This window comes from Astyanax mexicanus, chromosome 17 (assembly GCF_023375975.1).
Source record: "Astyanax mexicanus isolate ESR-SI-001 chromosome 17, AstMex3_surface, whole genome shotgun sequence".
In the NCBI taxonomy this organism is placed as follows: Eukaryota; Metazoa; Chordata; class Actinopteri; order Characiformes; family Acestrorhamphidae; genus Astyanax; species Astyanax mexicanus.
This window is the reverse complement of record NC_064424.1, coordinates 14,002,605-14,029,302: the sequence shown is the minus strand read 5'-3', so window position 1 is coordinate 14,029,302 and position 26,698 is coordinate 14,002,605. Positions and strand designations below refer to the sequence as shown.

The 26,698-nt window shown below is 37.2% G+C and overlaps 1 protein-coding gene and 1 long non-coding RNA gene across 3 annotated transcripts in view; both read right to left on the bottom strand.

The window, feature by feature from the left end:
* Positions 1–861: 861 nt before the first annotated feature.
* Positions 862–16,430, bottom strand: LOC103025859 (uncharacterized). Of its 2 annotated transcripts, none has more exons than XR_007425154.1 (6): positions 16,320–16,430; positions 16,139–16,172; positions 7,321–7,415; positions 4,609–4,686; positions 2,239–2,295; positions 862–1,994 (listed from the first exon to the last, which is right to left on the bottom strand). It is a non-coding gene; the product is annotated as an uncharacterized LOC103025859 (long non-coding RNA). The 2 variants fall into 2 exon arrangements; XR_455647.4 differs by having other exon boundaries at positions 16,139–16,178; positions 16,320–16,428.
* A 1,270-nt stretch (positions 16,431–17,700) lies between these two features.
* rgs14b (regulator of G protein signaling 14b) overlaps positions 17,701–26,698 on the bottom strand; it is a 31,766-nt gene continuing 22,768 nt past the window's right edge. Inside the window, exons 10-15 of the mRNA XM_007259554.4 lie at positions 26,299–26,375; positions 23,964–24,090; positions 23,586–23,667; positions 21,458–21,501; positions 21,016–21,118; positions 17,701–19,685 (exon numbers count right to left, since the gene is read on the bottom strand). Of these exons, the coding sequence (XP_007259616.3) occupies positions 19,393–19,685; positions 21,016–21,118; positions 21,458–21,501; positions 23,586–23,667; positions 23,964–24,090; positions 26,299–26,375 (726 nt within the window). The 3' untranslated portion in view covers positions 17,701–19,392. The remainder of the gene's footprint in view (positions 19,686–21,015; positions 21,119–21,457; positions 21,502–23,585; positions 23,668–23,963; positions 24,091–26,298; positions 26,376–26,698) is intronic.

Below are 26,698 nucleotides of genomic sequence, written 5' to 3'. Positions count from 1 at the left end.
CATTTTATCACTGTCACACAAGAACCTTGTAGTTCCATTCATATTTTCTATGCTTTTCACTTTTTACATAATTTGAATCCAGCAGCACATGTTCTTTCCATTCAGTTTATACTAAACAGACTAAGAAAAATGCTCCAATATGACATTTTTTTAATTTTTTTTACTTCATTTAAAAGTTCTTCTTCCTTGTAAAGTTTATATTGTGGTGGTCCCAAGATTGCTAAGGGTGCATTTTGGGTGTTATATGGACATGTTTGTGTGTGTTTATTTTAATTGTGTTAATTCAGTTGAGTTGTCACTGTTCCACTGGCAGAGTATTACTCACCATCCTGGTGTTGGTGTGGAGGGTGAATAAGAGATATGAGGTGCAAATTTAAGAGTAAATTCAGGTTCTTTGCTGATATTTCTGTGTCTTTGCTGATTAAAATAAAATTACTGAATGGAACTATGCTTTGACTTTGTTACTCCACCTCTGGTACCATATTATGGAGATACAAGCTTTGTGTGTGACAGAGAAATATATACATTATATGTAAATTAAGGAAGTTACAGGTTTGTTTTTATAAATGGCTGTTTTTAAAAAAGGGACTTGCTTTCTTCACATAACTGAGCCTAGTCTTTGACTAGAAAATTCTTCCAAATTATGAAAGAATTTTGCTCGAAAATGCATTACACAGTGAATAAATAAATAAACAAACAAACAAATAAATAAATAAATAAATAAAAGCTGATGAATCTATTAAAACAATGTTTTAAGCTAAAATTTGGTCCGTTACAAGCTAAAAGCTTGTTTTCTTCTTGTTCTTTTTTATGTTGATGAGTTAAAAGATTTGAGCATGAAAGTGACAGTATGTATATTTAAAGAAACTTTTTAACATTTAAAATGACTGGGTTTGCTTCTAAAAAATGAATAAGGATTCTTTCAAACTGAAAAAGGGCAGTAGTTAAAGTAATGTAATATTCTGAATAAGAACGGTGTGAAATCTAAGCCCTAGTACTTGAATCAATTAAGTTGTCCTAACTTAAATACTACAGAAATGTGGGATAAACTCAAAAATTAATAGTGGAGATACACATATTTCAATCAAATATGGTAACAGTTTGTCTTATGTTTGTGTAGTAAAATTAATGTTTTATTATGAAACACACCCGTCCGGCTTAAATTGCTTTAAAAAAAAATATTGTTTTTTATTGTGTTAATTTTCGCCTCTGCAGTGCTCTCTCAGGTTCAACTATCATTGTAGACAACAATGATGCGTCCGTGTACTTTATCAGAGGCACACTGCTGCTGCTGCAGCTCAGCCAATCAGCTCTCCCTCCTGCCCTGCCTCTAAACCCATACATCACCCAGTCTCCCTCTCAAAACACCCCTCACATTTTTTTAGTCTATTTCTAAATTGAGCTGAGGGTGGAGTCAGCAAAAATAAGGGGGGTTTAGTTACCCTTTTAGTTCCATCTTTAATGGTTTAACCATTTAACTGTTAATTTAAAAACTAATTTAAAACTACTGTGTTTATTCCACTTGTTTTATTAATTGAATTACATTTTAACAATTTAAGTTTTGTTTTGTTTGTTTAAGTTGGTCCAACAATTCTCTTTTTTCTTCAAAGCAGTTTGTTAAAGTATTTTGTTCAAACATTAATGACACAATAAATAAATATATAAATAAATACATATAAAAAAGGGTAAAAAACAAAGCATATAATTAGAGCTGATGACTGTCTACTATAAGCATCTGTTTAGGCTGGGAGTAAGTCTTAAGTCTGAGAGGGAAAGAGGCCCTTAAAGCCGGTATCCTCCGTCGCGCAGCTGAATTTTGACGTGCTCTGTTCTTTAGTCTGGCTAATGAATAATACATTAAAATGTCATTGCTGTTTGTTACAGTGATATAAACAAGACATATTTTCTTCCAATCTATCTATATCCCCGTCACCCCGGCGTGAGCGCTGCCATCATTTCAGCTCCTCTGATGAAGCGCTTAGCTCTGCGGTCTCCTGCAACACAGACACATCATTAGCTCCAAAGCAAAGGCAGGAAAGTCTCACACACACACACACACACAGACACACTTCCTCAGAAGGAAACAGCTCTGGTTAGAGAGAGAAAAAAAATAAGCCCTGATTGGGTTAAAAGCGATGGGGTGTATCAGCATCTGTGTGATTGGCAGTGTGATTCCTCTCAGCGGTGGTAAGAATCCATACCCTGATGTAGGATGATGTATGCTGATGAGTGTCTTACCTCCAGCCTCTCTGTCTCTGGCTTCGCTGGAAGAGACTTCTGTGGTGTGTGAAAGGCCTGAGGCAAGAGATAAATGATTCATTAGATGGATGCAGATAAGATTAAAGACTTCAAAAGCATACACTCTTTCTCTCACTCTTTTTTTCTATGTCTCTCTCTCTGTCTCTCTCTCTCGTCCTGAGCTGTAGCTACAGGTTGTGAGGTTTGAGAGCACTGCCCACCCAAAAGAGTACCCAAGAGAACTCTACACACTCAATGAGAATTAAATATTGATGAAAATATTTTGTTAGTGCGGACCACACCCTGAGAAGAAACAAGGGCTCAGCCTCAGAATGTGTTTGTTTTTGCCAGCAGTCCAGGTTGCCTTTCTGTGGTCCGTGTGCGTCATGCCTATCCCCCCATAAGAGTACACTGTAAACACACAATTAGTTTAAACTCGAATAAATCTATGTGCATAGTGGGTGTGTCCCCCAGATTCTGACACTCACTGTCAGTGTATAGTCATTTCCCCATCACTACTTTAGGTCAACATCTGGCCTGTGAGGTTGTTGCCTTTAGTTTCTTTATTTTCCGCTATATCTGCTCACTATCTCCTTATAAAAGTGTTTTTTTTTCCCCGGCTGTGTCCCAATTAACTAGCCAGGGCAGCGGTAGTATATTGGGCCACGACCCTGACGACACAGGTTTGATCCTGCGTGAGGAGCGGTGTGTTTATTTATTTTTTTATTTTTTATTTTTTCCTTTCTTCTTGGGTTTACCTGCTTTGAAATTAACTGTTCCGAAATTGGGTTCAACAACCGTCTGGGTTTTCCATTTCACCATCTATTTTTTTTTTGAGTATTTTAAGTCTATGTTTTGGTTAAACATGACTATGGAAAAATCTATTTATTTCAGCTGACCATACAATTCAAAGTAGCTGTATTTTACAGAGAAACCAATATACAGTAATAAAAAGACATCAATGAATAAATAAACTTGCAAAGTTGACATAATTTAAAGTTTCAGTATACATTACTTTTAAACATTTTAATGCATCCAAATCCCTCAAATTATTTAGAGGGTTTGATGTCCTAGAGATGGAGGTGTTAGGGTGTGGGGCTTCACCCAAAATTAGGTTACATTTATTAACTTCACTTTTCAAGTTTTAATATTTGTCTCTGATGACCATTTCAAATGCTTTATGGATGTATAAAAGGTCTTATCAACTCTGTATTTGTCAGTTTTAGTTTGTTAGCTTGTGTTCAATGGCAAAACATAAACAAGCTAGTTCATGCTTAACTGTGATAAAAGTACTAAACTCATTATTTAAATTATTTAAAAAGTGTTTAAATCTGCGTCATCTGTTTACTTACCACAGATAGTAGGTTCTAATGTTGTGGGTGGGGCTTTGATGGGGACTGATGGGTGAAGGGTGGAGCCAGGGTGGTTCTATGCGTGATTCTTTTATTGTGACGTCAGAAAAAAGGACCAATCCAAACGGCTCAGAAGAGCATATGATTCCTGAATCTCTCAAACTGATGAATGGATAGATGGATGGAAGGACCGACGGACAGATGGATGGATTTTTTTCACACTTGGAGTGTTTTTAGAGGCATTTGAGACCCAAGTACAAATGAAAAATCATGCAAAAAGTGAGTTTCATAGTATTAATCAATTACCTTGCTAATTGATAGTTTGCTAATGTTAACCAACTGTTCGACTTATTGCCTAAAGTTCTCATTTTAACAATGGTAGACATGTGCTATTTATTGTGGGTTTTTTGTTTCTTTTTTTATATTGTGGCCAACGTCGAACATTAAATCTTCAATTTTCTGGTCATTTTTCTGTCTTCATCACAAAAAAATTCAAAGGATGGTTTGATGTTGTGTCACTAGGTGGTGTTGGAGAGCCACATAAATTGCTCTTTCAGAGGGAGACACTGGCCAGACAGAGGATATCTTGAGGGAAATCATGTGACACCTCACTACTACTTGATGTCTTATTTGGATTCAATGCATGACTGCTTCTGCTTTCCAACCCAGGTCCTGGAGTACCCACTGTCCTCCTTTCCTCAAGGTTTTCTGCTAATTAAGCTAATCACCTCATTATTAACAAGCCCTGGAGTGGAGTGGTTGTAATAGAGCAAGCAGTGCAATTACCTGAAGGTTCTTCAGAAACACAGTTAGAAAAATGCAGTAGAAGTGCTTTAAAATACTGTGGGTAACACATTTAAAAATGTGACAGAATTATGATCTATTAATTATGATAACCAGTGTAACAGTATTGCTCAAAAGCCAGATCTGGCAAACAGTACACCACAATCCAGTGTTGAGTTATCTGTTTGGCACAAGCACAAACAGTACACTGGTAGTGGTAGATATCTATCGTTACCTTCTTGGCTTGCTGCACCTCGTCTGTAGACTTGGACCTGTTTTTGACCGTCTGCTTTTGTGGGGAGGTGGCTGAAACCTGCAGAAAAAAAAACATGAAGCACCATTACAACACCTCTGACCAATAACAGTTCACCAAATCTGTATGGATGTTTCAGCTAGATAGAGAGAAGACTCATCCCTCATTTACAGTATCTGCTGTAACTCATCCCTAGAAACCCAAATAAGTAGGCTAATAGTCACCTTTAACTCATTCCTCATTCATCTAATGAAATGTATCCCTAGAGACCTAATGAACCCATCATTATCCTCAGCTCATCTACAGAAGCCCAAAGGATTCATTGTCACATTGAACTCATCCCTTACTCATCTGCTTTAACTCATTCAAGAAAGCTCAAGGAACTAACTGTAATTTTTTAACTCATCTGTCACTCATCTGCTTTAACTCATCCAAGAAACCTAAAAGACTCCTAATTATATTTTCATTTGATTTAACTCAACCCCATAAACCCCCAAAAACCTAATAATTATCTTCAACTCATCCATTAAACAATCATTATCTTCAACTCCTCCATCACTCACCTGATGTAACCCTTTCCCAGATACCCAAGTAACCCATTGTCATCTTCAACTCATCCCTCTTTTGCCTGATTTATTTCATTCTCAGAAACCCAAAGAATTAATTTTTAAGACACCCCTGACTAGAAAACTGTTGTTTTAACTCGTTTTTTAACTCTTTTACAGAAACTCAAAGAACACATGACCATCATCCACACATATCTTAGTCATCTAATTCAACTCATCCCCATAAAACTCAAGGAACTCATCGTCATCTTTAATTCATCTCTCACTTATCTGCTTGAACTCATCCCTAGAAACCCAAAAAACTCATTCTCGTCTTTAATTCATCTCTCAGTCATCAACTTTAACCCATCCCCAGAAACGCAAGAAACTCATTGTCATTTTTAATTCATCCCTCACTCACCCACTTTACTTATCCCAAAAAAAACTCAAGGAACTCATTGTCATCTTTAATTCTTCCCTCACTCATTCACTTTAACTCTTCCTAATAAACCCAAGAAACTTGTTGTCATCTCTAAGTCATCCCTCACTCATCCACTTTAACCCATCCACAGAAACCCAAGAAGCTCATTGTCATCTTTAATTCAGCCCTCACTCATCTGCCTTAACTCATCCCAGCAAACCCATCTTCAACTCATCTCTCACCTATCTGCTTTAACTCATCCCTAGAAACCCAAGAAACTCATTGTCATCTTTAATTAATCACTCACTCATCCACTACAATTCATCCCCAGAAACCTATTTCATCCCTTGCTCATTCACATTAAGTCATCCCCAGAAATGCAAAGAACATGTTGACATCATCAACCCATTTCTCACTTATCTGCTTTAACTCATCACCAGAAACCCAAGAAACTCATTGCTATCTTTAATTCATTCCTCATTTATCTACTTTAACTCATCCCCAGAAACCCAAGAAATTCATTGTCATTTTTAATACATCCCTCACTCATCCATTTTAACTCATCCCCAGAAACCCGATAAACTTATTGTCATCTTTAATTCATCACTCACTCATCCACTTTAACTCATCCCCAGAAACCCAAGAAACTCATTGTCATCTTTAATTCATCACTCACTCATCCACTATAATTCATCCTCAGAAACCTATTTCATCCCTTGCTCATTCACATTAACTCATCCCCAGAAATGCAAAGAACATGTTGACATCATCAACCCATTTCTCACTTATCTACTTTAACTCATCCCCAGAAACCCAAGAAATCCATTGTCATTTTTAAAACCCCTTACTCATCCTTTTTAACTCATCCCCAGAAACCCGCTAAACTCATTGTCATCTTTAATTCATCCCTCACTCATCCACTTTAACCCATCCACAGAAACCCAAGAAACTCATTGTCATATTTAATTCAGACCTCACTCATCTGACTTAACTCATCCCAACAAACCCATCATCAACTCATCTCTCACCTGTCTGCTTTAACTCATCCCCAGAATCCCAAGAAATCCATTGTTATTTTTAATACATCCCTCACTCATCCATTTTAACTCATCCCCAGAAATCCAATAAACTTATTGTCATCTTTAATTCACCACTCACTCATCCACTTTAACTCATCCCCAGAAACCCAAGAATTTAATTGTTATCTTTAATTCAACCCTCACTCATCCACTTTAACTCATCCTCAGAAACTTAAGAAACTCATTGTCATCTTTAACTCATCCCCAGAAACTGCTCATAATCTTAAACTCATCCCGTACTGATCTGCTTTAACTCATCCCCAGAAACCCAAGAAACTCACTGTCATCTTTAATTCATCCCTTACTCATCCATTTTAATTCATCCCCAGAAACCCAAGAAACATATGGTCATTTTTAATTCATCCCTCACTCATCCATTTTAATTCATCCCTCACTCATCCACTTTAAATTCTGCCCAGAAACCCAAGAAACTCACTGTCATCTTTAACTCATCCCTCACTCATCTGTTTCAACACATGCATAGAAACCCAAGAGACCTTAATCTGTAACTTTGATTTAACTCACCCCTATAAACTCGGAGAACTTGCTATCTTTAACTCCTCCCCAGAAACCCAAGAAACTGCTCAAAATCTTCAACTCATCCCACACTGATCTGCTGCTTTAACTCATCCCCAGAAACCCTTCTCACTTTATTCTCAGCTTGTTCCATGGCTGTGGTCGTCTCTCAAGAGCAGATCAATCAGATGAGGCTCTGCAACCTGTGATATTCCAGCCAGCGGTTCACTGCAAAAGAAAGAACAAAGGCAGAAACAGAAGCGCTGGGGGTTTAATCCGTCATCTTTAACGCATAAAGCTGAGCGGTGGACTGTGTGCCTTCAGCGCTGAGAGGATGCTGCTTGTGTGGAGCTGGAGGAGTAATTGGTCCACAGAGATTTCTGTCAGCCTGGTTTAGTGGAGGTCTTCAAAGAGATTGTTTAGTCTCTTTTACATGCCACAGTGCTTGAACCCGCTGTAAGGTTTATCACCAAGCAAACAAACTGCTCCTGGCATAGAGCCCGATAAAAGGAGAGTTAAGTGCATGTCTGAGAATGTCATGTGACCTGCAGGGCTTGGGCAGAAGGAAAAAGTGTGCCCTGATTGTACCCATACTCCAGAATGCAGGACCAAATGTAGCAGCTCTGGGAACAATAAGGAGGCAAATGGCTTTGGTGCTCTCTAACGCAGGGATTTAGCCTGCGTTGAGTCTGTGTCTGAGAATATTTCCTGTTCCTATGAGAAATGACCTGTCTTACGAATGTCTCGAACATTTTTCAGTTTGTGTGCATGATAAGAAGTGTATTGCCATACTTTTTCATTGTACTCATCCTTCACTTTTCTTATCTAACCCCAAAAACCCAAGAAACTCACTGTCATCATTAAATAATTCATCATTCATTCACTTTTTAGCTCATCCCCAGAAACCCACTCACTTTATTCTCAGCTTGTTCCAAGAGCAGATCAATCAGGTTAGGCTCTGCAACCTGTCATGCACTACTTGACTCAACTAAACTTTGATGTCTAAAATTTTGGTGCCTGGTTCATTTTCCACTACCACAGTTCCCCCTCAAAATGTACCTGGTTACATCGCAAAACACCTAAATAATTATGCATACGATTGAGAACATGAACAGCTTATGGGCAGAAGCTCTTCCTAATCCTCTCATTGTTTCCCTTTTAGTGATCAAAAGTGCTTTCCTGATTGCAGCAGAGAAAAGACTCTTTGATCCAACATAATATAATGTAGATGTTGTGCAGGTTAGGAGGTTGAGTCCCTACTTTGCAGCTTGGAAACATGAGTGAGCAGGAATCTAAAAAGAACCAAGTACCAGGCACCAAATTGCCTCACCAATTCACATATTGCTATCTCATGACTTTTAACATTTCAGTGTAAATATAGTAGCAAGTGGAAATAAAAGTAACAAGAATTTTCCATTTTGAAGGAATTAGTTGTTAATTTGTGAGCTAGTTTTAATGAACAAGGCTTAGGTTCAGATTTTTTCAGGACTATTAAATTATACCAAGTAATATCTATCAAAAAACCTGAGTTAATTAAATTGTAAACTTTAAGTGATTATGCCTGAATTAGTGAGATAATTTAGTTAATTTTATATTCATGTTATATTGGTTGCTTTGCTCAATGTTTATATTCCAAATTCTATGCTCAGGTGAATAAATACTTATTTGTATTTTGTATTTTCATTTTGATTTCATGTAACTCAAATATAGACCATCATCAAGGGCAGGTAGTTAATTATAGCATATTCACACTATCTACAAGTTTACCTAAGGTAGCATGGGGAGAATGACTACACACTGAGGGTGAGTGTAAGAAATCTGGCAACATGCTCACTGTGCAAATACTATAGATACCGGTAGTTTATTTAGATAAGTTCAAGCTAACATTGCATGAGGGTAGCTTTGGATATATTTTAATATAAAAACACTACTTTACATTTTGTTGCATGAATGTTATTTGTAGTGATTGTAATTTTACAGCTCTGAAAAAAAGTAAGAGACCACTTCAGTTTCTGAATCAGTTTTTCTGATTTTGCTATTTATAGGTATATGTTTGAGTAAAGTTAACATTGCTGTTTTATTCTATAAACTACAGACAATATTTCTCCCAAATTCCAAATAAAAATATTGTTAGAGCATTCATTTGCAGAAAATGAGAAATGGCTGAAATAATAAAAAAAAGATGCAGAGCTTTCAGACCTCAAAGAATGCAAAGAAAACAAGTTTATATTCATAAAGTTTTAATATTTAGTTGAAAAACCCTGGCTTTTAATCACAGATTTCATGCATCTTGGCATGTTCTCCTCCACCAGTCTTACACACTGCTTTTGGATAACTTCATGCCACTTCTAGTGCAGAAATTTAAGCAGTTCAGTTTGGTTTGATGGCTTGTGATCATCCATCTTCCTCTAGATTATATTCCAGAGGTTTTCAATTTGGTAAAAAAAAAAAAAAACTTGTCCTTTTAAGTGGTTTCTTGTTTTTTTCCAGGGTTGTAATTGTTTTAAAACATATAACATGTAAAATTTGGAGGAAATTGGGCAAAACATCTCAATAAATAGAAATAAACAGTGGAGAACAACTGTGACTTTTATTCTGATCCTAATGACTCAAGGTCAGTGTATGATTTAATCTCTTTAACCTGACATTACAGGTGACTCTATGATTGGATGCTTGTTGTGTTTTAGTGAATTAACTACCTCTGACTTCGCATTGCTTCTTATGACTCAGGCAGTTCATGCTGCCAGCTGAAAAGGTTCACAAATCCCTGTTCAGTTTGACAACACCTTGCGTGAGACTGCAGTTCAGGTCTGCGTGTACTCTTTCTATACACTTTCTGCCACTTATTCACTCGTTCCTTTCAGAAATGAGTCACCGGCACCGCTCTCAAGGCTATTTTCTTGAAAGCCCAGCAGCAGTTTCATTGCTTAAGCACTTTAAAGTGAATGGTAATTCAAGGGCTTTGAATGTGTGTGTGTGTGTGTGTGTGGTGAGTACAGAAATCTCATTTATGTTACATAAAGCGCAATTTTAGAAAAAAAAAACTGTTCTGTGTGCCCAAGGCAGTTTTAATATAGCTTGGTGTTTTTCATGTTGTTTTTTTTCATGTTGTTGACTCTTCTGAACCATATTAATATCACATTTGAGCTGATATTAAATCTACAGTTCATCAAATGGCATAGGACATGGGACTAGTATCATGTCCCATTATTTTTGTCATCCCTTGTGAAAGAAAAGTGTATTAAGTATATATATTTTTTAAAATGCACTTAACATGGAAAAGTATGTACTTTTTAAAATTAATATATGTACTCAAATACATATTAAATGTACTATTTTGGAACAACTTATGGCAACTTAAGTATATTTCAATTGTAATTAAGATATATTTAAATACAACATAAAAGTATTAAATTGTGCTTTTAAGTGCTTTTATTTGTACAACTTCTGCGAACGTAAGTAGATTTAAGTGTGTTTTTTAAACACCTTTTTAATACACTTAAAGTATATTGTAAATGTACTGCTTTGCGTATTGATGCATATATTGTGTACACCTTAATGCAACTGGAAAAAAAAAAAAGTGCACTTTAAGCAGTATTTAATGTCACTATATATATTTGTATGCTTTGAATGCTTAATTTAAAGCATGGAAATATAGAGAAAGTATATCAAATGTGCATTTTCATTAAAGTATATTCAATTTAAAATGCACTTTTAGTATTCTTTACTTAATTTAAACATATTTTTAGTGCTCTTAAGTATACTTCCTTTTTCACAAGGGATGCCAAATGTTAGCTAAAGAATGCTGCATTGACCTGCGGTGGGAAATAAATACAGGGCTTCCTGCACTAAACGTGGATATGATTTCTGCCAGAGTCTGTTTGCACTGGACAGTTCTAGCCAGACACTGCCGGTCACAATCATTGCCACCAATTGTGCTGCCCACTGTGGGTGGTAATGCCTTCTATGATGTATTCCCTTTACACATGTTTCGCTGTAGATGAACTGTGAGGAACGTTAAATGCCTACACATATTGGGAAATGGAACATCCCATGGATCTGCAACAAAGCATTAGGCCTGCACACCTCACAGATAACACCTCACAACTTACAGCTCTGGAAAAAAATTAAGAGATGACTTCAGTTTCTGAATCAGTTTCTCTGATTCAGAAACTCTATTTATTGGTATGTGTTTGAATCCAATTAATATTGTTGTTTTATTCTACGGACAGCATTTCCCCCAAATTACAATTAAAAATATTCTCATTTATATATATAAATCATTTATTTGCAGAAAATAAGAAATGGCTGAAATAAAAGAGTTCAGAAATCAATTTGGTAAAATAACCCTGATTTTTTAATCACAGTTTTCATCCATCTTGGCATGTTCTCCTCCACCAGTCTCACACACTGCTTTTGGATAACTTTATGCCACTACTGGTGCAAAAGTTCAAGCAGTTCAGTTTGGTTTGATGGCTTGTGGTCATCCATCTTCCTCTTGATTATATTGCAGAGGTTTTTAATTTTGTAAAATCAATGAAATTCATCATTTTTAAGTGGTCTCTTTTTTTTTCCAGAGCTGTATAGCCTTCAGGTGTAAATGTTCCTAAGCAGTCCTCTTGGGCTTTGAACTTCATTAATGTTGCATAAAAAGCAGAATTACAGCAGCATACAACTTTGAACCTTTGGATTATTTTTAAGCATGTCTTAAAACTGCAGTTTTCTTAATTTTAGCTGTCACTGTTAATCAAAAAGTTGCTGCAAATCACACTAAAATGTATTCAAATGAGTTAGTGCTACTGCTCTTATTGCATACAGAGAAAGCCAGAACAAAGCTGCCAAGTGTCACAGTGTCTGCACTGTACCACATTCATTCCAATGGCAGTTCACAATGAGCTGTTAAATGCTGCGTGTGGAGGTGAGTAATGCAAAAAGCAAGAAGTTCATATGCACGTCATTCTCTAAAAGCGGATGGACAGTTACTCATCTAGTCATTACCTTCTCATACAAGCTGTGAGAAAGAGAGAGAGAGAGAGAAAGAGAGAGAGAGAGAGAGAGAGAGAGAGAGAGAGAGGCTGAGTCTACATATATTAGCTTCCTCTCAGTGTTGGCATAGCAGATGCCAACAAAGCCATTCAGCAGTTATTCCAAACACAAATATGTCAGGTCGCCAGCCGATTCAAAAGCCGAGCCAGGAGCAGCACCAATGACGAGTCTTAGAAACAGCCTGCATCACCAGACACTATCGCCATGGCAACAGCCGGGCACCAGGAGTCTGACAGATGAAGGAACAGAAGTATCAGGCACTGTCCCTCTTGGGCACATTAAGAAGACACCGACCCTGCCTTCATACACTTTTTTTTATGTATGCCTGACTGATGAATCCATTGGACAGACCAGAAAACACTGAAGATGTCTACTTGTCTCTTAAATAACTTTTCAACTGCTGTCGAATGTTTGAAGGCTACAGGTACTGTGGCTCAGTGGCTTGGCTTGGGATTGCTTTGGTAAAAAATGGACAGCCAGTTTGTCAGATTGACCTCATTCTATCTCGTCTACATCAGTCCTGTAGAACCTCCTACCCTGAACATTTCAGTGTTTTTCCTGCTCCTAACCAGTAGTGTACCCACTGTTTGAAGGGCATGGGTGAAAAACTAAAAACTAGACACCTAGTGAATGATATGAGACCTGTATATTCTAGAGGGGGGGGGGGGTGGGGGGGGGTGGCAGAACCTGAAAAAAAATAAAGAAATGGATGGGAATGAGTTTTCAACTTTCTGCCAATACTGACAACAATTTACTTGATCTTGTACCATCAAATACAGTTTATCCCATTAAGAAAGGTTCTTTAGAGAACCTCCCCAGAAACGTGACTACATATCAGGATGACGTAAGACCCCAGCAGCTGTGACTGGTCAGTGTCTTGTGTTCCCACCTACACATTCACACCAATGATGTAGGGAACTTCCACAGGCAAAGCTGTAGACTGTGTTGACTCCACGCAAAAGTATAGGTCACTATTTACAGTCAAAAACCATAATCTGCCTGATTTATAGTCACCAACTGCCTCCAACCTGTTCCTTTGGTTGCCAATCTCCAAAGAGAATCAGGGCTAAAGTGAACCTGAGTGTGAACTGAAGGTGGTCTATTGGAGCAGAGAGACACTTAATATGCAGGACAATGGGTTCTCCAGAACAATGGTTGGCAACCACTGGTGTAGACTATTGTTTTCTCTGAAAAATCATAAGTAAATGCACCAGACTGCTTTATATAAAGTATGTCCCTTGACCACAGTTTGACCTCTCAGGTGGGCTATGGGCCTATTCAAGGTTTTCCAGCTTTTTCAGACCAGTTCACCAATCAGACAATCTTGACAGCTTGTGAAGATAAGACCTAATGGCTTCCTCTTTTCTTGGATTTAGAGAATACAACTGTCGGTTGTTTCTCAAAGTATCATCTCTGTATTGATCACAGCCTGTGTTGTGTTGAGATCCAGCCTTTTCTCTTAAAAAATATTGGCAAAAAGTTTCTTTGCCTGAAGCTTTTGCTTCTCTAAAAAACGTTTAGACACTTTACTTGGATGGTCCATTTGATGATGCTGAACTGACATTCATCTGACATTCAACTGCATGTCTATTAAATGTAATTGAGCTGAAATGTGAAAGTAAATGATTCTCTATTGAATGTAACCAAACATCCAACTCTAACCCAAACTCTAATCTTAACATTTTAGCATTGGGTTCAGGGTTAGATTTAAAGGTTAGGTTTAGGTTAGGGTTAAGTGTAGGGTTAGATTTTAGGGTTGATTAAGGGTTAAGGTTAGGATTAGGTGTAGGGTTAGATTTTAGATTTTAGGGTTGATTAAGGTTTAAGGTTAGGATTAGGTGTAGGGTTAGATTTTAGATTTTAGGGTTGATTAAGGGTTAATGTTAGGGTTAGGTGTAGGGTTAGATTTTAGATTTTAGGGTTGATTAAGGGTTAATGTTAGGGTTAGGTGTAGGGTAATGTTCTATTTTGAATCATTTATATTCAACATATGGTTAAGTTGCAGTTAACAAACATTCAGTTGAATGTTAGTTGAATGTCAGTTGAGCATCAACGAGGCCATCAAATGGACCATCCAAGTAAAGTGTTACCAAACGTTCAGTTAAGAGTTTTTTACACACAAGTTTTTAAGGTTAAAATAACAGACTGATTACATACAAAAAGTATTACAAGGATTTTTACATTATGTAAAGATTATTTACATGTTTAAAACCGTGCTGAAACATGCAGCTCAATATTAGCTGGATTTTAATGGTTTAAACTGGTCTTTGATAGTCAAGGTTGTTGAAAGGCTGGTCATGCAGCTGTTGTACCAGCTCTTCACCAGAATATTGGGATATTAAGTGTTGCATTTGATTTTAGTCATGCCGGTCGACATCAGCTTGGTGATGCTGGTCAATCTGGTCTCAATCATGGTTATTTAGGGAACATTATAAACCGCTTTAAATCTAGCTAATTATAAAGCAGTACATTTAAGCTTAACATAAATGGCTCTGACGTGAATTGGCTTTCATTCATTCATACATTGCTCCTTCTAAACTTAGGGGTATTTAAAAAAAGAGTTTATCCTATTTTTGTCCATGGAAAGCTATTACATTTTGAAGCATTGCTATGAAAATTGTATGCATTTAATTGCATTTAATGACAAGAGCATTAGTAACCTCAAGATTTTGGAATCTCTCCACCCAAACTCTTTATCCCCAACTCCCCAATTTCCCCCAAATGTATTCACAATGGAGCACCATCATTCCAGAGAACACAATTCCACTGATGCTTATATATATATATATATATATATATATATATATATATATATATATATATATATATATATATATATATATATATATATAGTGGATGTAGAAGTAGACATTGAATCAAGCTAAATATCCAATCAATGGTGTCAAGCTAAAGATTAGATAACTAATTAATGCTTTCTTCTTAATTTAACTAAGACACTTGCAATGCTCCCTACACTATGGCCCTCCTTCCATGCTGCCACATTATTTTCCCATTACACAGGAAAATGAATCTTCCCAGAGTTACTTATGTGCAGTTTCAGCATGAAGTCAAATTTTGCATTAAATAAAATGGTAGCTTGCTCTTATGGCCTACAACACAACATGGCGGCCAGTTAGATAAAACGTGGGCAAAGACTACACACTGATGGCGAGTGAGATGAGTTTGTTGTATGTGTGTGAGGTAGACTTTATTTAGTACCTTTATTTAGTACTGTATATCTCAGCTGTTCAATTCTTGTAATATTGTACTCAAAACATGGGATAAAAAAACTCTATGCAAACAAAAAAGTGAATCAACACCTGGAGAGTGGAATCACGTTCTTTAACACCTTGTAATAAACTTTAAAACAAATCAACTCTGTAAATTAGCTATGTGTCCACTATGTCCAACACTTTCACAACACAGAAAAAAATAATACTTCTAAAAGGCACCAAAAAGAATATTTAACAATATTTATCTCTAAAGTTCACAGCAACAATCACAGCAAAAAGGAGCCAGAGCAGATGTTGATGATTACCAATACACCTGGCTCAGAGAGGTGAGACTAGAGGAGTAGTAACAGAGTTTTGATGTATTTGAACACATGAAGGAGGCTCTCGTTAGTCGTCTGTCTTGAAAAAGAAAAAACGCACACCATAACAAGCAAGCAACTGTGTGGAAATCTGCTCATCTGTCACTGTCTCGTTATAGTCACGCTCACACAGCGCATAGAGTACACAGAGTAGCAATTATCACAAAAAAGAACACAATGCACAGCAAAGCAAAGCAAGCAGAACTGACAAAAACACTCATATAGACACTGATTTCAGCACACATACTGGGGTAGGGAAAATGCCAAATAGTGAACCTTTCAACACAAATAAAGCTTTAAAATGAACTCTTACCTTGCTGAGACTGCTGTGCTGTTCTATGTGTAACCTGCAGCTAATGACAGGATGAGATTCAGAGATAGGCAGAGAAAAAGCACAGAACTCTGAGTCTAACAGTAACAGTAGAACAGCATTTACAAGAGAGTGCAAGCATTGAGTTTAACTAAAGGATGAGCAAAAGAAGAAGAAGCCTCACCTCAAGGATACTCCTTCCTCTCTCTCACTCTCTTCTGCTAATCCCTGTTTGCTCTTTCCCTCGCTCCCTTCCTCTCTTCTCGCCCCCACCTTTCTCTCACACTCCCTCGCTCCCACCCTCCGTCAGCTGGAGGACTGCAGGCGCGTCTGAAGCTGTGAGGGTTGATTCTTACTCTGAATCTGATTAAACCTTGCCTCCTCTTCACTGTCTGTTCAAGGTCCCAGAAATATATACATATATATATACATATATATATATATATATATATATATAAAGCAGGGAGACTCTCCTGGAAAACTGTAAATTACTTTTTATTTCCTCCTTCTTTTTCTTGTTAGGGACCAAAAAGTCTGCTCTACTTTGGTACTAATCATACTGAGAGAAGGATAAAGCGAGACAGCGGAAGATAAAGACTGAGTGATGATGAATAAGTGTGTGTCTGCATTCCTGTGTGTGTGTATATCTGTATATTTTTATGCATTATCACACAGGAAAAAAAAAGTAGCCACAGGCAGCCATCAGCATCAGCCTTCCAACCAGATCACGATCACACCATCCATTATCTCTCTAGCTCCTCCACTCTCCTCATTCTCCTGCTTTTGTCCTCAAGCAGTTGCTAGTGAAAGAAAAAGAGACATCTCTGGCAGGACACGGGAGGACAAATGTGAAAAACGCAGCAAAATCTACTTAATAGTTCTGTAAGAAAATAAAAACGGACCTCCTCTAGTCTTCTGCCATGTTTTCCCCAGAAAAAGTAACCCAATGTAAATGTACCCTTTACAAGTAATACATATATAAATAAACTTTGATGTAATAAACCAAAAAATTACCTTATACATGCTAAACATCCATATCCAGATGCATAAAAAAATAGAATAACATTGAAAAGTTACTTTATGTGAGTAATTTAGTTAAAAATGTGAAAGTCACATATTATATAGATGTATTACACACAGAGTGATCTATTTTAACCCTTGTGTGGTGTTGGGGTCTGTGGGACCCGTTTTCATTTTTCATCAAATGATACTAAAAAAATATTTTTTCTAACTCATTGGCATTGGCTCATTTTTTGTGAAAAACATATATCAAAACACATTTTCGATAAACACACACTGTACATCCCCCCCCCCCCCCCCCCCCAACCATTTATATTACATACAGTCTGTTTGGCCAAGGGCTTATAAACATTACTTCATTTGTAAATTTGAAACTAAACAAATTTTCTACTCATATCTTGAGTTTAATTCATTTTCTTTTACATTTTATTAAAAAACGAATAAAAAAAAGAGTAGCACTTTTCAAAAGAAATGTAACATAAGAAAGGTAAAGGGCAAATATTAACCATGTAAGCTGTTTATATTGCATTTTAATGTAAAACTGCTTAATTTTGCTGAATTAAATACAAGTAATAAAGTAAACGAGTAACAAAAATATGAACACCACACAAGGGTTAACAGTTTATTTCTTTTATAGTTGATTATTATGACTTACAGTCAATACAAACCCAAAGAATGTTAGAATATTATACAAGACCAATTGGTACTTTTTAGCAGTGTGGGCAGTGTGCCAAATCCTGCTGGAAAATGAAATCCGCATCGCCATGAAAGTTGTGAGTCAAGGGAAGCATTCCTCCGCGCTCTGGTCTCTTAATTTACTGATGATCAGTGATGGTTTGAAGAGCCATGTCATCTGCTGGTGTTGGTCCACTGTGTTAAATCAAGTCCAAAGTCAGTGCAGTGTTTTCCCACAAAATCTTACAGCACTTCATACTTTTATTAAGTTGCAGACTTGGCACACTGCCCCCACTACCAAAACCACCAATTGGTCTTATATATTATTCTAAATTTTCTAAGACACTGATTTTTGGGTTTTCATTTGCTGTAAGCAACAATAAAAGAAACAAACACTTAAAATAGATCACTCTGTGTGTAAAACACCTGTACAATATACTGTATATAGTTTCACATTTTGAACTGAAATTACTGAAATAAAGTAACTTTTCTGAACCTGTATATGGATGATTACAGGGTTTAGCATATGCAGGGTTACTTTTAGGTTTACTACAGGGAGGTTTATTTATAGTTATTTTATATAGGGTTACTCTACCTCTTCACAACTTTACAACTGATGCTTTCAAACACATTAAGAAGCAACAGTTGGCTCATAAAAATGACTGAGAAGATGTGCAAAACTGTCTCCATCTAAGCCTAAGGTGCTACTTTGAAGAATCTAAAATATAAAACATGTTCTGGTTAGTTTAACATTTCTGTGCTTAAATAATTCCATATGTTTTTCTTCATAGTTTGGATGACTTTACTATTAATCCACAATGCAGATATTTTTCAAATAATAAAAAAACACTGAATTTAAGGTGTATCAAATTTGACTTGTACTGCATCTCCCCAAACATTAACTCAAAAACAGTTTTTATATAAAAATAATCTACAAGTAACTCTCCAGAAATGAATCCCCATTAATTAAGTATTAACCTCTACAAGTAATCGCAAATGTAGTAAACCTACAATTAATCCTTCATAAAGTAACTTTACAAGAAGCATCATTGACAGTTACTCTACAGGATAGTTAAAATACACCGGATAAATTATAAATCTGAATACCCAGCCAGTAATGGGTGATCTTTTAGGATACTTCCAGATCATGGCCGCCATCTAGAAAGCCGCCATATCCTGTTTCTTAGAAAAAGTGCTTTTGTGGCTTCTTACTGACTCAGCCTTTGTAATTATCTCTCCATCTCCATTTAGAGATTGGTAACCCCACATCAATATGGGTGTCCAGTATTTAGAAATCATTTTTAAAGTCAATTAAAAACACATGTAAACAGGATCATGTAAACACAAGAGTACAACCAGTGTATTAATTAAAATGAAGAATATATTTGACATAATAAATACAATCAACTGAACATTAACACTGTGCCGCTCCACACCAACTGTAAACATCTTATAGCATCACACTTCACACCTCCATCCTCCAAGTGTCCATGTTTCCATGTTCAGTGCCTGTAGTCTGAAAATGGGTGGAGATCCATTTGGGGTTATATGGGGGCTAAAGTTCATACCACGGTTTCCCGGGAGGGGTTAGAACACTGATTCTCAGACAGTTTCCTGTCCACCGGCTCTATGGAGCAAAGTGAAGACATGGGGGAATCCGTGGGGTCTGATTCGAGGGACGGCATGTTGGAGGCGGACTCTTCCAGTGAGCTCATGCGGCCTTCGTCGTCCTCTTCATCCGTCACTTCCAGAGGGAGCTGGAGGAACTGAGGCAGCATCAGGTGCTCTTTCTTTAGGAGACCTCGCTGGTCATCAGCACTGCATCCCTGGGCTCGATTCAGGAGCTCCACCAGCCCTGCAACAGTTTTACACAAGCATATATTTTTATGGACGAATATGGGAAGTATCTAGCAGAGGCTGGCAATATAACAATTATGCTATCATGATATATTATAGCAGGACATTTTCCTGAGTGTATCATGGATATTGTCATTACATTCAGAACCTTCAAAACTGCACGTATCATGTCAGGGCAGTCATGACAGACTGTTATAAAGAGACTCAGAATAGTAGAGGATGGTCCTCAGTCATGAAACTTGCAAATTTATGTATGGAAATGTGTAAGTGGCCTCAGGCCTCAGACTATGTGGTCGAACTATTGCAAGAATTCATATCAAGAAAACCAGGGACTAGTTTATAAATATATACATAGAGCTGACAAAAATAATAGTGCTGTCAATGTTTCACTTGACATAAATAAATAATTTTACCAAGTTTGGCCCCAACTTTCTCCATTTATTGTGATGCAATAGCTGTTTTATTTAGCAATGTTTACAAGGCATCAAGTTCAGAAGGTAGATTACTTTTAATTTATTATTAAACATGGATTAGGTTAACTTCAATTAACAATGCTCTTTGCAATCCGCACCATCAAAATAGTGCCATATTTTAGGAATAATTGTACACTGATGGGTGTGGTGGTCTGGAAGTGAGGTGTTTGTGTTCAAGTAAATTTCTGGTATTGTTATTTTTGCCAGCAGAAAACACAGGTGCGCCACTGACTGAAATAAACCTAGACAACAGTAAACCATCAGAGTCCATTCCTGTAGATGCATCATGTGCGATGCATGGGCCCAGCATGCATACACCCCCACTCGTTTAACAAACACACATACACACACGAACGGACTGCAGAGCACAAACCAGACTTTTAACTCAACAATAAACAGAATAAATAATAAAATAACATTTCTGTTCTCTTAAATGAGCTGCTGGCGTACCTTTACAGTGTGAACATCCAGGTCAGAATCATCAAATGAAAAATGAAAAAAAAAACCCGGGCTGTTAAGATGCGAATGTGCCAAAGTCAGAGCTCACCTGGCTCTTAAAATGAATGACAACTGGCACACGGATTGGTTTATTTCACGGTACTCCCAAAACACACCACATTTTAAGCTGAGCAAAGCGAATTTTACCAAAAACCTCATGGTATCAAAGACACACCAACACGCTCTAAATTAAGATGCGTTATAGATCGCTAAACAGGGCACTAAATGTTTCTTCACAATAGCATTGCTGTCAGATACTTTCTTCTGGGTGCAACTATTTTTGCAAGCATTTCTTTTATAATAAATGAAATTTAGTATTTTTTTGAGATATGAAGCAGCTACACTGGTCATTTTTACCTTCCATATCATAGGTTCTCCTCACGATGGGGTTTTTCTGTCTGGGATTTGATCTGTAAAAACTCGAGGTGCTCACATCAATGTCGACGCCGCCTCTGCGTGTCTGAAGACAAATCAAAAGAAAATGTTCTTATCACTTCTGTGTCAAGCATGTGGTTAGAGGAACTGAGAAACACAGTATATATCAGAATACAACACTCATAATTAAGGCTTTGAGTTAATTCTGCTGTATAGCTTAATCGTGTTTGGTTTATTTAATCTAGTAGATTTTGGCAGATTAAAACATTTTTTATCTTATTATTTGTTATTATTATGTGATAATGTGCAAAGTTATGTCGTTATCATTGAGAGCTGATTTATGTTTAAGAGTGTAAGACCTTAATTAATTTGAACTTTCAGATAAAATGGATTAGCATTTTTGAAAATTCATAATAATATTTACCTGGAGAGCAGGAGGAACCCTTGTGTTGAGGCCTTGATCCACACCTAATAGGGAAAATTCATTAAGAGACAGAGTTCAAATTCTTTATACAGCTCTGGAAAAAAATAAGAGGCTACTTCAAAATGATGAGTTTCTTTGATTTCACCAAATTTAAAACATCTAGAATATAATCAAGTGGAAGATGGATGAAGTTATCCAAAAGCAGTGTGTAAGACTGGTGGAGGAGAACATGCCAAGATGTTATTCCACCAAATATTGATTTCTGAACTCTTAAAACTTTATGAATATGAACTTTGTTTTCTTTGCATTATTTTAGGTCTGAAAGCTCTGCATCTTTTTTTGTTATTTCAGCCATTTTTCATTTTCTGCAAATAAATGCTCTAAATGACAATATTCCTATTTGGAATTGGGGAGAAATGTTGTCCGTAGTTTGTAGAATAAAACAACAATGTTTATTTTACTCAAATATATACCTATAAATAGCTAAATCAGAGAAACTGATTTTCAGAAACTGAAGTGGTCGCTTCAGTTTTTTTCCAGAGTTGTTTATGACTTCAAAGATTTATTACAGAGGCCGACTATTTCAGTGTAGTGGTTCAGTCCTGTTAGCTGTTGCGTGTTTAAGGTTATAAAGTGCTGCACAGGAATACAGTAGAAAGTTCAAAACAACATAAATTCAAGGTGACATGTGCTCCACACAAGCCCTGGCTCTTAACTCTCCTGCACGGTAAGAATGAACCACTTTCCTCAGTGCTGGCTTGCTCAAGCAAAAGATCAACAGAAAAATGCTAAGAGACAAATCCATCAGTGCTCCTTTACTGGTGGAAGCAAATTTGTCAATGGAAATCTAGTGCTGTCAATATTAACGCATTTTTACTTCACATTAATCTAAATTTAACTGCAAAATTGTTTTAACACAAACTACCATATTTTTCACACTATAAGGCGCACTGTTTTATAAGGCACACTATCAATTAACGTCTATTTTCTGGTCTAATTTCATACATGAGGAGCAACGGATTATAAACTTTAAAAGAAAGTACTTTTTTAATTACAAACAAGCACTGGATGTTAAAATACATCTACACATATTTCTTTCCTGAAAACTGTTTATTTGGGTGAGTAAAGCACTTCCGTTTATTTACAGTTAAACGCTAAAAGCACTAAGGCTGGAGCATTAGCATAAGCGGTTAACCACTAGCGGTTAATGGCTAATACCGCCCGACAGCACAGAAAAACGAAGCCAAGGCGATGTTAGCTAGCGGTTTGTTCCATGTAGCTTGTTTTTAAACGTGGTAAATCCACAAGCTACAGTCTTTGAATGCCAAAACAGCTAGCACAGTTAGCAGGTAATGCTAATGCTGCTCCAGCAGTGCTAGCCGGGCCAATAATACTCACCACTTGACAGGGAAATAGCGGTTAGTGGCGAATGCTAATGCTAATCCAGACCCAGTGCTGGAGAACTAAACTATAAAACTAAACTATAACGCTGTACTTCAGTGGAGTAGCTTTACTGCTCCTTACAACCTGACTGGTAAAATTCATATGTAAGGTGCACCAGATTAAAAGGAACACTGATGTTTTTTGGGAACATTAAAGGATTTTAGGTGTGCCTTATAGTGTGAAAAATAAAGTAATCATTTTACCAATTTTGGGCCCAACTTCCTCCCATAAGTCAGTTCTTTGAGATAGTAATGCTATAGTCAATGTGTACATGGCATCACTATACAGTCATGTTCAGAGGGTAGCTCACATTTGATTTATAATGGAATATGGATTAAATCTCATAACTAACTCTCACTCTCTTATCTCTCTCCCTATTCTCATTTTTCACTTTCTGAGAATTTTCATGTTTTCTCTTGTTAAAAAGTTGTTAAAGCTGGAACATATAAAAGTAGTTTTACTGTTTGATTAGCAAACATGTCCTCCATTAAAGCTTCTGTGTCCAAACTTCCTCATGTTTGATGCTAAAGCTCTCCATTAAACTTTTACTCAGCACATTAAAACATGACAATTTAAAAAGCATCAAAACTCCACTGAGATATTTGCCACTTAAAGAGTGTGAGTAACCACGATTAATCAGAAACTACTGAATATTTTTTTAATTATTGAAACAAATAATAAATACCTTTTACTTTGTCCAGGATTAGTGTCTTGTTGGCCAGGTTGGTGACTATTGTGTTCATGCCTATTGGCTCTTTGCTTCCTTTCTAAAAAGGAGAAACATGGATTTAGAAATATGATGCGAAAGACAAATTTACACAAAACAAATTGCATATTTAAGAAATGCAGCCTTATACACAATTAAAGAGAACATATAGATGTCCCATATAGATGCAGTTCTGCTTTCAAAAGCTAAAAAATCCATTAAACGTAAAATACGTGGACATCAAAAACCCAATCTCTGTATGAAAGCTTTGTTGTGTGAAGGAAAGGTCAAACTGATTTCTTCTAACAAAGAGCTGAACAAAATGGTTGGCTCCAGTCGTTGGCAGGCAGCTCTCACCATGGTGATGATGGCATCCTGTGGGCGAAGGCGGTGCTTTTGGAGCATTGAGGCCAGAGCCTCCTGTAGGGTCTTATTGGATTTCACCATGATAGGTTTCTGCTTCCCTGTGAATGCTAATTCCACACTGTAGATCAGACCACACACACAACACATTATCAACACCTTAAAACAAGTACAAGTACAAGTAGTGTACATAGCTTAGGTAGCCAATCAAACACAGAACACAATATTTACAGCAAATCTGAATGCATTTCTCTGCTTTCCATAGAATAAAATATGGATATATGGAGCTAAAAGGCTGACATTTGAAAGCATTTGCAAATATATTTTGTATATTTGAATAAAACTTACTTGACATTTGATAAACTACTTATACACTCACCGGCCACTTTATGAGGGACACCTGTCCAACAGCTCATTAACAGAAATGTCGAATCAGCCAATCACATGACAGCAGCAACTCACAATGCATTTGGACATGTAGACATGACTAAGACCATCTGCTGCAGTTCAAACCGAGCATGGAATGGAGAAGAAAGGTGATTTAAGTGATTTTGAATGTAGCATGGTTGGTTGTTGGTGCCAGTTTCAAAAACAGCAGATCTACTGGGATTTTCTTGCACAACTATCTCTAGGGTTTACAGAGAATGATCCGATAAAGAGAAAATACCCAGTGAGCTGCAGTTCAGTTCTGTGGGCGCAAATGCCTTGTTGATGCTAGAGGAGGTCAGAGGAGAATGGCCAGACTGGTTGGAGCTTGTAGAACCTACAGCAACAGTAACTCAAATAACCACTCGTTACAACCGAGGTCTGCAGAAGAGACAAGCATCTCTGAACATCAGCACAACACTTCAAACCTTGAGGTGGATGAGCTACAGCAGCAGAAGACCAAGACCACACCAGATGCCCAGACTCCTGTCAGCTAAGAACAGAAATCTGAGGCTACATTTCACACACACTCACCAAAACTGGAATAAAGAGGATTGGGAAAACCTGGTTACCTGATCTAATGAGTCTGATCTAAGATTTCTGCTGCTACATTCGAATAGTAGGGTCAGAATTTGGAGTCAACAACATGAAAGCATGGATCCATCCTGCCTTGTATTAACGGCGGTGGTGGTATTAATGGTGGTGGTGCTGAAATGGTGTCAGGGATATTTTCCTGCCACACTTTGGGCCCATTAGTACCAATTGAGCATCGTGTCAAATCAACGCTACATCCTACCTGAGTATTGTTGCGGACCATGTCCATTCCTTTATTTATGACTACAGTGTAACAGTATCTTCTGATGCTACTTCCAGCAGGATAATGCACCGTTTCATAAAGCGTGAATCATCTCAGACTGGTTTCTTGAATACGACGATGAGGGAGTTCACTACTGTACTGGAATGGACTCCATTCTCAACAGATCTCAATCCAACAATAGAGTAGCTTTTGGATGTGGTGGAACGGGAGATTCGCAGACAGATTGATTTGCAGCTGTTAAATCTGCAGTAACTGTGTGATGCTTTCATGTTAATATGGACCAGACTCTCTGAGGAATGTTTCCAGTACCTTGTTGAATCTGTGCCACGAAGGATTAAGGCAGTTCTGAAGGCAAAAGGGGGTCCAACTCGGTACTAGCAAGGTGTAACTAATAAAGTGGCTGGTGAGTGTATATTTATATTAAGTGTAATTCATAAATTAGTTTTAAACTTGTGAGATGGTGCGATTTGCAAATTATGATTTTCAAATAAAAAATATTTATGGATCTGATAATACAAAATATAGATTCATATACTTATGTCACCTTTTGAACTTCCTATTGGACAGGATATATAGAGGATTTTGATTTTGCTATCCCTTTTTGTTATCCTTTTTTTTTTTTGCTAAATTTTGACACCTGGGCCCTATCGTAAACCCTGCTCAAGGTGCATCACAATGCTCTTTGCTATCTTACACCCCGTCAACAGCCTGTGAGTCAATTTTCTGGGAAGAGCTCAAATGCCTCTCAAAGCACCTCCTATAATGGTTTGAGGAATTGAAATGGTATCTGTTTTAAATACCTCTTGACTAATATTCACCCTGATGAATAAGCTCACCCTTTAACTGGAATAAACTCCTTTATTAACTCATCTCATTCTCACATCATCTTAAAATTACATCATCTGCTCCAGGGTGTTCTGTTGAACCACAACCGGAACACCAGCCCTCACATTCCATTAATTCCTCTCAGGCAGCAGCTCCAGATCAAACTGTGCTCTGTCTGAACTGGCTGAGATACTTTCTGAGCTCCATTAGCTCTAGAGGTTAATAAGTAACTGTAGGTTTAGGTAGGGGGTGAACACTCACACAAACGTCACCCGCAGCTCCAGAAACACTTGCTGGTCCTTCAACACTGAGCTGTCTTGGTCTAGAGAGAGGGGTTGCTGTGGGATTTGGGAGAAAATGAGAAGTTAGCAAGACACAGAAAATCTAACCTAGCATTAAGACAACTAATAAAGATGAGCAAAAAGTGGCATATATTCTATTTCACATGTCTAAAAACATTTGGTACATATTTTTAATACTTTGCATTAAACATGCATAAACGTGTCTTACACTGTCTCTTGCTCTCTCGCGCTGTCTCTTGCTCTCTCGCGCTGTCTCTTGCTTACTCATACTGTCTCTCGCTCACTCACACTGTCTTATGCTCTCTCGCGCTGTCTCTCGCTCACTCACACTGTCTCTTGCTCTCTTCCACTGTCTCTTG